Genomic DNA, 13440 nt, shown 5'->3' with positions numbered 1-13440 from the left:
CCTTCTCCAATGCATGAAAGTGAAAAGTGAAAGTGAGGTTGCTCAGTCGTGTCCAACTCTTAGCGACCCCATGGACTGCAGCCTACCAGGCTCCTCCGTCTATGGGATTTTCCAGGCAAGAGTACTGGAGTGGGGTGCCATTTCCTTCTCCAATGCATGAAAGTGAAAAGTCAAAGTGAAGTCGCTCAGTCGTGTCCAACTCTTAGCGACCCCATGGACTGCAGCCTACCAGGCTCCTCCGTCCATGGGATTTTCCAGGCAAGAGTACTGGAGTGGGGTGCCATTGCCTTCTCCGATACTGGCTACTAATTGGGTTGATGCTAAAAGCTCTGGAATCACCCATGGATGGGTTCAGAGTCCAGCTCTACCACTTACTTGATGGGCAGCTTTGAGCAAACTGCTTCACATCTTTATTTTCTCCTGCATCAAAATGGGGTCAATAGTAAACAGAGAAACTGCTCTAAAGACTAAGGGAGCTGAGTTACACAGCAATTATATCTCAATAAAGCCGTGGGGAGAAGTAAAGTCAGTTTGACAAATCTGGAGGGAAAAAGACAAAGGGAGCTTAAAATATATACACAAAGAGCCGGAAATATAAGTACTCAGTAAAGGATAGCTAGGGCTGTTATTATTTTTTTTAATTCCTGTTGTTATTCCCTGTTAAATCCTAAGAAGGGGAAACAGATAAGGAATAAGCAGAAAAATAACAGCATATTTTAATGTACTATTTGAGGTTTCTCAGGCTCAGCAGGATTGATATTTGGAGCTGGATAACTCCATTGTGGGGCTTCCCTGGTGCTGCCTGCAATGCGTTTTAAGGGCTGTACTGAAGGATGTTTAGCAGCACTTCCAGCCTCTACCCACTAGAGGTCAGTAGCACCGCCATCCCAGTTGTAAGGACCGAACACTGCCAAGTGCCCCACGCCTGCTACTGACAACAGCTGCAAAACAGGATCATTTGTCCTGTTACCCAATGCATGAATTATTATTCATTATTACCCAACACAGGGCTGTGTGCCCAATACACACTGAGGCCAAACAATACCAAAACATCGGAGCCTGGAACAGAGAAATGTTTACCGCAGAGCCATGCAAGAAGAGTGGCTCATGACTTTAAAAAAAACCCAAGCTCCCTGAAAGCTTTTCAGCAAAGTCCTTTTATAGGGAAGGTGAGGGAGGGGCGTTATTAGTTGTTGCAAATTTCTAGGTGTCAGATCTTTTGTTCTTGAGGTCAGGCCATAATGTTCCAGTCTCCATCAAAACAAATGTTAGTCTCTGTTCTGACAAGAAAGGGCAAGGTCCCAAGAAGGCTCAACCTTCACCCTCTGAGATCCAGGTCCTAGTTAAGAGGAGGGGGGTTCCCTGAGGGTGCTGGTTACCCTGCCCAGGGAATGTATGGCCAGCACTCAAGTTTGGGTCCTCCTGCCAGTGCCCAGCCTAGCTGAGGAGGCAGCTCTCAGCTGGCGGTGCCCTCAGGTATCCAGACCTTACCCAGTCACCATCACAGAGGACTCCAGCTGCCCCTCAGGATCCTCAGACCGCCCAAATCGGGGCTGCATCCCATGAACTGCAACCCATGGAGACCCCTGTCGCCATTAGGTCGCAGAGGCAGAGATAAGGGGAGAAGTCGTCCTTGACTCAAGACCTGTGCCGGTCAATGGGAGGCTGGGGTGAGGGCTTGGGAGCTTTGCAGGACACAGCCCTCATCCTGTCCCTGAGACCCCCAGCTCACCCGCCAGCCTGAGACCAGACAGCCTGGAGGGCCCTGGGGAGGAGACTGTGATCTGCCTGTCTAGAGCTAACGATCGAATGTTAACAGCTGCCTGTCCACCCCACCCCTGCTACTCTTCCATAAAAGAAATTCCAAAAGCATTGTATAAAGGACACTGACAACCATCCAGAACTGCCACATTGTGTTTTCTATATACATTTTATTTATAATGTACACTTTAAACTCTTTTGATCTTATTTTAGAGCAACATTCTTCAAACTTGCCTGCTAAATGTAATAAGGAAGCCTAGAAATGCAATAAAAATTACTTCCTCAAGTTAAAAAAATCAGCAGCACTCAGGAAATTCCCCTACCACGACCCTGGTAGCTTCCAGCAGGAACCGCTGTGATAGGAATCAGACTCTCTATTCCCTGAATTCAGACTCACATTTTCTCCATCACTTGCTTCATATAGTCATTTGTTACCTTGGATTAGAGCTTTCCCTGAGTAAAGACCACAGATCAGGGACCTGGAGAATGCCCAGCCTAAGCTTTGAATGAGTTTTTACACCCGAATGGCCTTTCTTTAGAAAGTTTTCCCCTCCATGAGACTCAGGAGATGAACTCCCCTGCCTGTGCTTTTAACTGTGAAGTCAGCCCCTGTGGGGCATGTAGGACTCCAGACACCAACTGCCCTTCATCCCTAACTACACCTGAGATCCTGTTCTAACACTTCCCAGAAAAGTGCTTCCCTGGTGCACTTGCAATTTGTAGACATGGGGTAGGAGGTTTAAACACAGAAGGTGGACTTTCCTGGTGGTCCACTGGTTAAGAATCTGCCTTGCAATTCAGGATACATGGGTTCGATCCTTGGTCCGAGAAGATCCCACATGCCATGGGGCAACTAAGCCAGTGTGCCACAACAACTGAAGCCCGTGCGTCTAGAGCCTGTGCTTCATGAGAGAAGCCGCTACAGTGAGAAGCCCGTGCACTACAATGAAGAAAGCTCATGTGCAGCAATGAAGATCCAGCCAAAAATAAATAAATAGTGAAAAAGGACCAGTGGAACCTGCCCCCCTGCCCGCTCTGTTTCTGGTGGCCCCATCACAATACAGCTCTACTTTTCAGAGTAACAGACAGCTGCTCACAACAGCAAAGAAACAACATTTAAATGCACCCCATTACACCCCACTCTCTGCCTCATCTAACCGTCCTATGAGCATAGAAGAAGCAGTCTGTTGCTCTGTCTTCTTAGAGCATGAACTGGAGTGCAACTGACCCAGAGCATGGAGGAGGCAGCTCAGGCTTTTCCACCAATCACTATGGGAACGTCTTGATGGCAGTTACACTTCCTGGATTGTGGTTTCCACTGAACCCACTGACCATTCAGTCGCCTGGGGCTAGGAGTCCTGGGTGTTGCCAAGCATCTGAATAAAGCTAAGAATACCTCTGAAAGTAAAGCTCTGATCCATGATGCAGGACTCACTGAGCAGCCAATCAAACAGCTGAGACCAGATTCAAACGCCTTCCTTTCCACTTCCTGCCCCTTGTGGTTAAAAAATGTCACCGTGGCGACTTCCTTACCTGCCTGAGGAGCAGAGAGCCTTGCACCTTTACTTGGGGCCCTGGTGGTACACTCGATCCTCCTGGGAGACACATGTCTAATATCACACGGAATGCCTGAGGGGGAATTTAAATTAGATACAGATGTCAGTAGCAATATCAGTGGAGATACAGATGTGGCCAGAGGACCACACTAAAGTAGACAGGCTCCTGTTGCAGGGCAAAAGGCCGGAAGTGGAGAGTAGAGAGAAAGTTGTGGGAGGAGGCAGGAAAGAGAGAATGTAGAGCAGTGGAACACAGGCCACTTAGAACAATCAGGAAGAAAGCAATGCCAGCCATGCCGTTCCGTGGAGATGACCGAGCTAGGGAAGGGAACTGTGACAGGAGAGTGTGAAAACATCGTCCAGTATCCTTGGTGTCACCAGCTAGAAGAGCATCCCATCAGGCAGAACAAAGGATTCTAGGCAAAAGCATTTGCCCAGGGGGCATTCCAGAAGAATTGGTGTAACAAATGCCCACCCACTCCTGCTTATTCCTACAAACAGGGCTAAGGAGGAGGGAGTGAGGTTGCCTTTTAGAAGGAGTGAGAAGGGAATAAAGTGAAAATGTTAGTCACTCAGTCATGTCCCACTCTTTGGGACCCCATGGACTGTAGCCCACCAGGCTTCTCTATCCATGGAATTCTTCAGGGAAGAATACTGGAGTGGGTAACCATTCCCTTCTCCAAGGGATCTTCCCAACTCAGGGATTGAGCCCTGGTCTCCTGCAATGCAGACAGGTTCTTTACCATCTGAGCCGCCAGGGAAGCCCTTAAAAGAAATACTTTTGTGAAGAGGAGCTGTGCCCTTGCTTCTCTTCCCTCCCCAGATGGGGACACCAAAGGGACTTGCTCTGATTTGTGAGTGTATCTGCAACAGGGCATTCTGTTACATGTTTGCAGAGCTGCAAGGCCAAAATCCCCTCCTTTTCCCAGTCTCAACCAAACATAGGACAAAGACCGTGGAACAGGGTCCCAGGAGGAGTCAGAAGAGGCAAAGATTGCTTCCCTTCCACCCTCTCCAGGCCAAAAGAGATATATAATATCCTACAGCATTCAAGTATGAACTCTTTTCAGTCATTTCAACTTACCTGCAATGGTAACCTGAGCAGGGTTGTCAAAGAAGTCTCCTATAATTGTGATGTCTGTTCTTCCCCCAAGGCTCCCAGTTTCTGGAAACACAGACAGTATTTCTGCAAGAGGAAAAGAAAAGTAAGTTTCCAAATATAATCCAGGATGTGACCCAAATAATAATATAATCATGTTGCTGCTGTTGAGTCACTAAATCCTATCAAATTCTTTGTGACCCCATGGACTGTAGCCCACTAGGTTCCTCTGTCCATGGGATTTTCCAGGCAAGAATACTGGAGTGGGTTGTCATGTCCTTCTCCAGGGGATCTTCCCAACCCAAGGATCGAACCCACATCTCTTGTGTCTCCTGCACTGCAGGCAGATTCTTTACCGTCTGAGCCACTATACAGGATCAATATTTAAAAAGAGTGGGAATTGCAGCTTTTCCCATGAGTTTCCCCATGGTTGCTCATGCTGTCAGCAAAAATCCCTGCATACCATGAGGCTTTCTTAGGACATCTGTCTCCTCACTTCAAGGACCCTATTTATACATCACAGAACAATAGGTTATACTTTATAGAGACCTCAACTCCGCATGCATTGGTCAAGGTCTCAGCTTACACATATGAGTCTGTGATTTGCTCTAAGCAAAGAATGAGTTACACTGTCATATGCCACAAGTCCCCAGGAATTTAACTTTTTCAGATCTTTTCCCCTCCTATGATCAAACTTTGAGAGTTCTAAGTTTCATCCCCTCAAAGCGAACAAGTAGTCATGTTCTCTCATTAATTGAAGGTACAAAGAGGCTAATCATGAGTGGTTACCACTCCAAAACAAAAGCAAGGGTCAAAATCCAGCTTTGACAGAGGTAGGCCACCTACAGAGTGAATGGCATCGACCCCTTCACTTAGGAAATTTCTTGCACTTTTGGCAAAGGTAGATTTCTGCTGCCTCTGGGATTTGAATCAGCCTCACAACTTTTCAGTGGTTTTGAGATTGTACTCAACTTGAGAAGCTGGCACTCATTTTCAGGAGTCAGCTTTCTAGTCCTAGACTGAGTTCACAATTTCATGCAAGTTTCCAGTTTTTCAGATTTTGCTTTTTTTGTATACTCATCAGATAGCAACACAAACTTAGCATCTGTATCAGCAAATCATAAATCCTTGAATGAATACTCAGAGGTGAGATGCTAAAATAACTACAAAGATGTGCTTTTAGATTTTTCAGCGCCATCTCTTTTCTGTTATTCTTTTAGAACATACAATAAGGATGATTCCCCTTTCTTTTACTCAGTCTATATCCCTAGATTTTGTATAAAAATCCATGACCAAGCCTCTTCTAATATTTTAATTTTACTTTGAATTTAATTTCAATAATTAATAGATAAATATTAAATTTAATATTCAAAAAGTTAATATAGTAAATAAAGTCAACACTCATCAAGGAACTTATTCTCACACAAAACCAAAGGGCCATCAATGACTGCAGGGAAAGCTTTAGGTGTTAATGATCATAGAGAAATGGCCAGAGGAAGTCAGAGAGAGTTCAAGGTCCAGGGTGGTGTGAGGGAAGGGGGAAGAAACACCGTGAAGGAAAATGGTACCTGAGTACGTCTGGTACAGAAAAAGGTCTTGCTTCGCACTGACCAGCCATGCATCCTTGTGTATCACTGACCTCCAAAAAGAGAAAAAAAAAAAAGAAAAAACCACAAAATTGTGTTTTGGATGAAAATTGCATCTGGGATTTCATTTTTTAGATTGACTGCTTGAAAGAAGATCACTAACTTTTAGTGATCTTTAAAACTGTTTAAATACCGGCTCCTTTTGATGACTAGAGAATACCAATGGGGCAAAGTTTGTTTTCTGATCTATAAAATTACATGGGAATAATAATACCTACTTTACAGAGTGTGACTAGCATTAAACGGAATAATGAATGTGAAAGGGCTTGGTGTGGAATTGGCCCGTGGGAGGTAGTCAATAGATGCTAGTTTTATTCCCTCCTAAAAAAGAGTCAGAGACACAAAGAGCAAATCTCCCTATGTTGAGCTGAGTAGCTGTAGGTCATGTGTTATTATCTTCACAATGAAATTAATATCAGCTAGGCAATGCCCTTTTCAGGAAACACTGAAAAGTACATAGTGTCAGAATATGAGGTAAGGCAAGCAGAAATCCAGACTCCACATTTCTCTCTCCAGAGTTCTATAAAATCTGGACCCCTTCCATCTTAAAGAAGTCATTTCCTGGAATGACACAAAGCACTTTATGGAACTATGTACTGTTTTAAAATTCCATAAAAAAAAATAAATAAATAAAATAAAATTCCAGTATTATGAGATTACTTAAGTAATTCCCCAAATTCTGTATCTTTATCCCATTGAAACATTTATGTCACTTCAAGATGAGTGCACAGGACACAGTTATATTCACTCAGATGTAAAAAAAGAATCAAGTAGGTACCTGGAGATTTATTACGCTACTGTTTGTATACATTTGAAATTTTCCATTATAAAAGGTTAAAGAAAACTAAGCAAGACAAGAGAGTAGATAATGTAAGATAAAAATAAATTTGCTTCCTCCCAGTTACTTACTTTCCTTTGTTAAATACTGAGAAACTAACATTCTGGGAGCCTGTAACAAACAGAAATAAGCATCAATACAGGAACCTGCATGAACTACATGGGCCAGGACATCGCTATCATAAAGCAAGAAGTCCAGCGATCACCAAGGTACCACCCGCACCTTAACGTCTCTAACAGTGCTCGAAATAAACACGTTCCAGACTCGCATTGCATCAGCAGTGGCGATGTCTAACAATACAAGGATAAATGTAATAGCAATAGAGCAGCTAAGAACTGGCTTGGAGTTAGACCAAGAAGGATAAATCCTGCTCCACTGGTTACTAGCTTCAACTTTCTCACCTACAAAGCAAGAACAATCCCACCAGCCTCACAGGTGCATGTGTGAGGATTAATTTAGTTTATATTTAAGCTGCTTCCTAGAGAGTCTCTCAGAGAATTCTCAACAAATGGTAATTATTAGTATCATTCTCAGGAGAACCAATTCTTGAAATAGTTTTTTTCTGGACACAGAGACACAGATGGATAAGACTTTAAAATTCTGTTACTTCTCAAACAGACCAATGTAGTTGCCTTCCACACGACATTGCAGAGTCCCAAGACCATGGTCTTCCTGAATAGGATAGCTAGGGAAAAACAGGAAAAGGTAAGAGATAAGAATTACCTGGCAATTCACTTCAGAAGCTCTGGTTCTTTACCCAGGAAAGTTATAAAACAAAATAAAATTATAACTAGAGTTATCATCAATACATACACTACCAGTCAAACACATAGTGTGAGAGACAAAATTTAACGTACTCCTTACCTCCATTGGGTTCTTTCTTTCCAAAGTCTGTTTTATGACAAGGACAGCAAGATCATTATCACCCTCCCCCCCAAAAAAGTCTATTAGCAAGTTTGAACCTGAAACAGGAAAATTCTGAGCAAACCAATGAAAGATACCAGGAAGAAATCACATTATACAATTTGCCTCTTCTAAACACTAGTCCCAAAAAGGTAAGTCATAGGGTACAGAAGGTTAACCCACTCAGTCCCAAGTGATTTGAAAAAGCCAGAAAAATGTTGATTATCTCAAAAGTAAGCACATAGATACTCATTTTCTAAATTTTCCTTGTAATAAATAAACAATTGAACAACTGAAACTTTAGTGTTTTTTTCCTCTGGCTAGTCGATACAGTACAGTGGGTGAGAGGATGAACTCTGGATATAGTGCAGTGGTTAACAGGATGAACTCCAGAGGCTAGTAAGTGGACCCAGGTTCAAATCCCAGCTCTGCCACTTGCTCGTAGTGAGACTCTGGGCAATTACTTAACCTCTCTGTGCCTCAGCTCCCAAATCTGTAAAGTGAGACTAAGAGCTGTATGTACTTACAAGGTTATTGGCTGCCTTCAATGTGAAAGTGTTCATGCAGTAAGCACTTCTTATTAGCTACCTGTCTTTTCAAGAAAGCTTTCTGAACCCACTTCAGGTTGCATTGTGAATCGATGACTGTGCCATTTCTAGGAAGTCTAAAAATAAGGCAGTCAACAGGCACGGGTGCTTTAAATTAAAAATAGATGTTTATGTGTGTGCTATGCCCACGTGGGAGAGCCTAAAACATAGATATTGGCAAGAAAGATACTCACCGGGATCCCGTCTGTCTGTTTACAAGAGAGCAAGGAGTGATCCATTGGTCTCCCTGAGCTTCCAAAATCAGTGGACTGGATACAAAAGGGGAACAACAGACACAAGTCAAGAGGGAGTGCTCTCTGCAAACATTTCTGGAAAAACTCAGAGGAAACACTATTGTGAACATTCATCTCTTAACTTATGGGGCATTAGTGCAGGTGGCTGGGGACTGTCCCCAGAGGAGATGCTAAATCAGACCCTCAACCCTAGGGCAGGATGCACAACACTCATCTGTGGCCCATACTTTCACACCAGTGAGGGAGCACTGCCCCTTCCAGAAAAATCATCATCATCTCCTCCTTGACTATACTGGGTCTACACAGAGCCACTGAGGAGTGTACGCCTGTGTTCCTCCTAAACAGTATCCCAGACCAAGGCTGTGATGGGACCAAGTACTGAGTATGGCATACCGTCAGGGATGTACTTGGGGCCTCAAGCCTCCATGGGAAGAGTAATTTCCATTCAAGACAAGTTGACTATTTTATTATTATTATTAGGCCGCAGCCTAGCTTGCTGTATCTTAGCTCCCTAACTAGGGATCAACTGTGGCCATAGCAGTGAAAAGTGCCGAGTCCTAACCACTGGGCTGCCCGGGAATTCCCTGACCATTATTTTATGCCAGAAATGTAGATCCTGAAAGCAGTCAACTTCAAAATCAAAGATTTGTAGCAGAACATGAGGATTCCCCCACTCTATCCAAGGGGTAGAGGAAAAATTAGACATACTATGTGGCGTCCCTCAGCAGAGCATCTCATGAGGCTGTGGTCCTTCTACCTTATAAACCCTCACTCTAACTGCTTCATGCTGAGTAACCACAGTTGCTTAGAGGTTCTCACGAACATCTCAATTCACTTTCCATTTTAAAAGTCTCCAATGAAAAAAGTCACATCGGCATCCTACGTACCCAACCCTTTGCAAGCCCACCAAGGTCCTCTGTCCATCAAATCACCCAGACAAGAATATTGGAGTGGGTTGCTGTTTCCTTCTCCAGGGGATCTTCCTGACCCAGGGATCAAACCCATGTCTCCTGCTTGGCAGGCAGATTCTTTACCACGAAGCTACTAGAGAAGCCCTAATCATTCCCCCAAAATATTAAAAACTCAATTGCTTGCACAAACACCATATGACATCACTCATATGTGGAAACTAGAATATGATGCAAATGAACTTATCTTCAAAACAGAAAGACTCACAGACATAGAGAACAGACTTGCGGTTGCTAAGGGGGAGGAGAAGAGGAGGAAGACAGGATCGGGAGCTTGGGATTAACAGATGCAAACTATTACATATACTAATAGGATGGATAAACAATAAGGTCATACTGTATAGCACAGGGAAATATATTCAGTGTCCTGTGATAAACCATAATGGAAAATAATATGAAAAAGAATGTATATATATATAGAGAGAGAGAGTGAGAGAGAGAGAGAGAGAGATAGACATAAAACTGAATCACTTTGCTGTACAGCAGAAATTAACACATTGTAAATCAACTAGACTGCAATAAAATAAATTTTAAAAATAGCTCAATGGCTTTCTGTACATTTTCCACATTTTTGTCTGATCACACTAACAGAATTTCTAAATATACAGATGGATAACAAACAAGGATGTTACAGTGGTCAGGTTCACACATGGTTATAAAGGATTTATTCCAGCTTGAGAAACAAGAGGGAAAAGGGGAAGAATCAAGAAAGAAAATCCACAGATGCAATTACAGTCCAACTCACACTGTGCCCAGAGTGACTAGTTGTCAGTAAATAAATGGACCAACTTAATCGACCAGTTGCAATTACATTAGCCAAGTTTGCTGAAGCCCAGCTCACCAGGGACCATAAACTGCGAAGAGGAAAATAGCAGTTCTGTGCCGACTGCTCACAATTTATTGCTCTCAAGGAAGCCGGTCTCAGGGAGCAATCCTGCGTATCTGTAACAGGTCGAACACAGAAACAAGCACACACTTACCTATCAATGTACTCAGCATCAAAATCAAAGGTTTCTGACCTTCCAGTGATAATCCAGCCATACACATGTATTAGCTTTCCTGTTTGAAAAAAAATTTTTTTAATTAACCTATTCAGCTCACACTCTAAATATATAACATACACTGTATTTCTTTTTCAGTTATCTCTACTCAAAATGGCCAAACTGGTCATGACTCAGAATACTAACACAGTTTTATAAATTGTACAACAGGAAAGGATCACCAAGTACGAGCCAGTCATCAATCAAAGAAGCAAAAACAATCAACCATTGCCATTGCAGACTTTATCAGGTTGGTATGGAGCAGAAGGAATAGCAGACCTTCCTCAGTCCCCGGGAGGGAGGGATGGAGGAAGGGAGGGAGGGGCCTGCTGAAATACACCGCCTTGTTCCCCTCTTGGCTGTGTATAGACCACTCACCTACACGGGATTTAAGAATAATATTCTTTGGGAGTGTTCCATGTGACTTTCCTCTGGACACATGTGATAAGAGAAGGCTCATATCGCACGATCTGGATGGATATTCAAAAATACTAAACTTTTTTCTGTATCTCAGAGTACAAAAGATAAATGTCACGGATGAACTGATCGGGTAGGAAGTCAGAAAGAAGGACACGAGAGAGCAACAGAGCCCTGGCTTAAAGAATGAGCCACTGCACACAGTATTCATTCAACAAAAATACTTATGTTCAAACATCAGGCAAAATGGGGATCCACAGACAGTTGGCACTGCCTTGCTCACTGATGAGGATGACTTGCTCAGCTGGGTCTCCTCTATGCAATTTGCAGAGATTTCCATTGGGTAGCAAGTTTTCCCCTGATACTCGCCTCTTTTGAGTTTGTAGGAATAGGGGAGCAGGCATCAACAACCCTTTTCATCAAGGGCACTCTCAGCACTACCCCCAACTTCTCTGCTCAGAGGACCTGGGAAAGAAATCTAGAACAGCCCCTTCTCAGAAACATTCTGGGACCCATACCAGATGCTACTTGAGCTGACTTCCTCCAGTTGAAAAACACCTAGATTCAGATCTGTGCATGAAGCAAGGTTTGAAGCAAACATAGCAAGGCAATGCAGTTCAAGTTCACCACACAATCCCACAACCTGCAAGAGTATGCCTTCCAGATAATGATAGAATTTAACCATTGAGGCTGTCATCTTCCAGTATCACAATGCTAAGAGATAAGAAAGGTGCTGGTTAACTAGACAAAACCTCAAAATTAGAAGAGAGAAGGGCACCTACAGGGCTCATGAGGCCACTGACTTCAGAGGACTTTGAATTTCTTCATGGCTACACTTAAGGCCAAAAAAAGAACATGACCAAGAAGTAATGCTCCTGACATACTGTGCACATGTTTTATTAATAGGAAGTGATTTTAGCTGCAGTCATTGGATGACTGGTCCTAAAACAATGGAAAACTTCCAGGAAGTACGGCAGGCACTTGACCAGAGAAAGAGTACAATGAGTGGGAAGTTAGTCGACTTAGACAAAGGTCATGGGATTGGCGGAAGCCTAGGGCTTCCCTGGTAGCTTGGCTGGTAAAGAATCTGCCTGCAATGCAGGAGAACCTGGTTCAATTTCTTGGTCGGGAAGATCCCCTGGAGAAGGGATAAGTTACCCACTCCAGTATTCTTGGGTTTCCCTGGTGGCTCAGACAGTAAAGAATCTGCCTGCAATGCAGGAGACCTGGGTTCAGTCCCTGGGTTGGGAAGATCCCCTGGAGGAGGGCATGGCAACCCACTTCAGTATTCTTGCCTGGAGAATCACCGTGGACAGAGGAGCCCTGTGGGGAGCCCAGTGGGCTACAGTCCATGGGGTTGGGGTTGCAAAGAATTGGACGTGACTGAGCAGCTAATCACAGCACAGCACGTAGAGTCTGAAGGTCTCTACTACTGTTGCCATCTAGCAAAATAACTCACCTTCATTTCATTAGGGCTAAATGATCAGTTTCCTGGCTTTGGCAGGCATGATTTCTACAACTGATGGGCACAATTTTAAAAACGAATAGGAGGTTATAGAAACTAGGAATTCCCGCGAGTTTTTGTTTTATTTCTAAACAAAGAAGCCCAACAGCAGCTGACAAATGGCCAAGCCAGACCATGTGCTGGGGGAGGTAGGGGGTGGATTCCACGTTACAGTGGAGGACTGTTAACCACATATAGGAAATCAACTGCTCACAAAATATCTCTGCTGTCCCCGCTACCTCCCCCATCTCCGCGGCTGCTACTCTGGGCAGGCTTCCCAAAGGAAATGAGAGTAATCGTCTGGAAAGTGATTTTGAAGATGCAGCCGTGTGGATCCGGCCCAGAGGGACCACTCCAACCAGTTCTCCCTGAAGGTGGAAAAGACAGTGTGAAGAACTCAAACTGGGTGGGGGAAATGGCCTTGATTAATCTGAGTGCCAGCTGATGCCCTGCGTCACACTGCTCACAACAGGCTCCCTCCTCATCCCTCATCCTAACAAGGCTTCTATCGTCCAAACAGGGGGAGCAAAATGACAGCATGTGACTTTCACAGGTCACATCTCTTTTTAATAAAACATGATCATGTCTTGATTATTGAGATGAATGGAATGGAGCAGATCTGTGAATAATGTGACTAATAATGCCAAATTCATATTCTTCAGGATGTAATTTAAAAAACACATACATCTGTGTGTCTATACACACACATGCGCCAAAAAGTACAGACACTTTTCATTGAGTAAGATATTCGTTTCGACATTCTTGAGCCATTCGAAACTAGATCAGTTCATGTATTGAGACCCAATCACAAGTAAAAACTGAACAACTTGTATCCCCATACTTATACCATCTGGAATCCCTGAACAA

The 13440-nt window shown here is 43.6% G+C and overlaps 1 protein-coding gene across 1 annotated transcript in view; it reads right to left on the bottom strand.

The window, feature by feature from the left end:
* The window catches only part of PKHD1 (polycystic kidney and hepatic disease 1 (autosomal recessive)), a 443812-nt gene that overhangs the window by 413792 nt on the left and 16580 nt on the right, over window positions 1-13440 (bottom strand). Inside the window, exons 7-13 of the mRNA XM_010863025.1 lie at window positions 10593-10671; window positions 8585-8659; window positions 7521-7585; window positions 6972-7011; window positions 5985-6055; window positions 4402-4503; window positions 3295-3390 (exon numbers count right to left, since the gene is read on the bottom strand). Of these exons, the coding sequence (XP_010861327.1) occupies window positions 3295-3390; window positions 4402-4503; window positions 5985-6055; window positions 6972-7011; window positions 7521-7585; window positions 8585-8659; window positions 10593-10671 (528 nt within the window). The remainder of the gene's footprint in view (window positions 1-3294; window positions 3391-4401; window positions 4504-5984; window positions 6056-6971; window positions 7012-7520; window positions 7586-8584; window positions 8660-10592; window positions 10672-13440) is intronic.

The sequence above is a fragment of the Bison bison genome, unplaced genomic scaffold, assembly GCF_000754665.1.
Source record: "Bison bison bison isolate TAMUID 2011002044 unplaced genomic scaffold, Bison_UMD1.0 scf7180017864487, whole genome shotgun sequence".
Classification (NCBI taxonomy): Eukaryota; Metazoa; Chordata; class Mammalia; order Artiodactyla; family Bovidae; genus Bison; species Bison bison.
The sequence above is the reverse complement of the archived record's forward strand: the minus strand, read 5'-3'. Positions and strand labels throughout refer to the sequence as shown.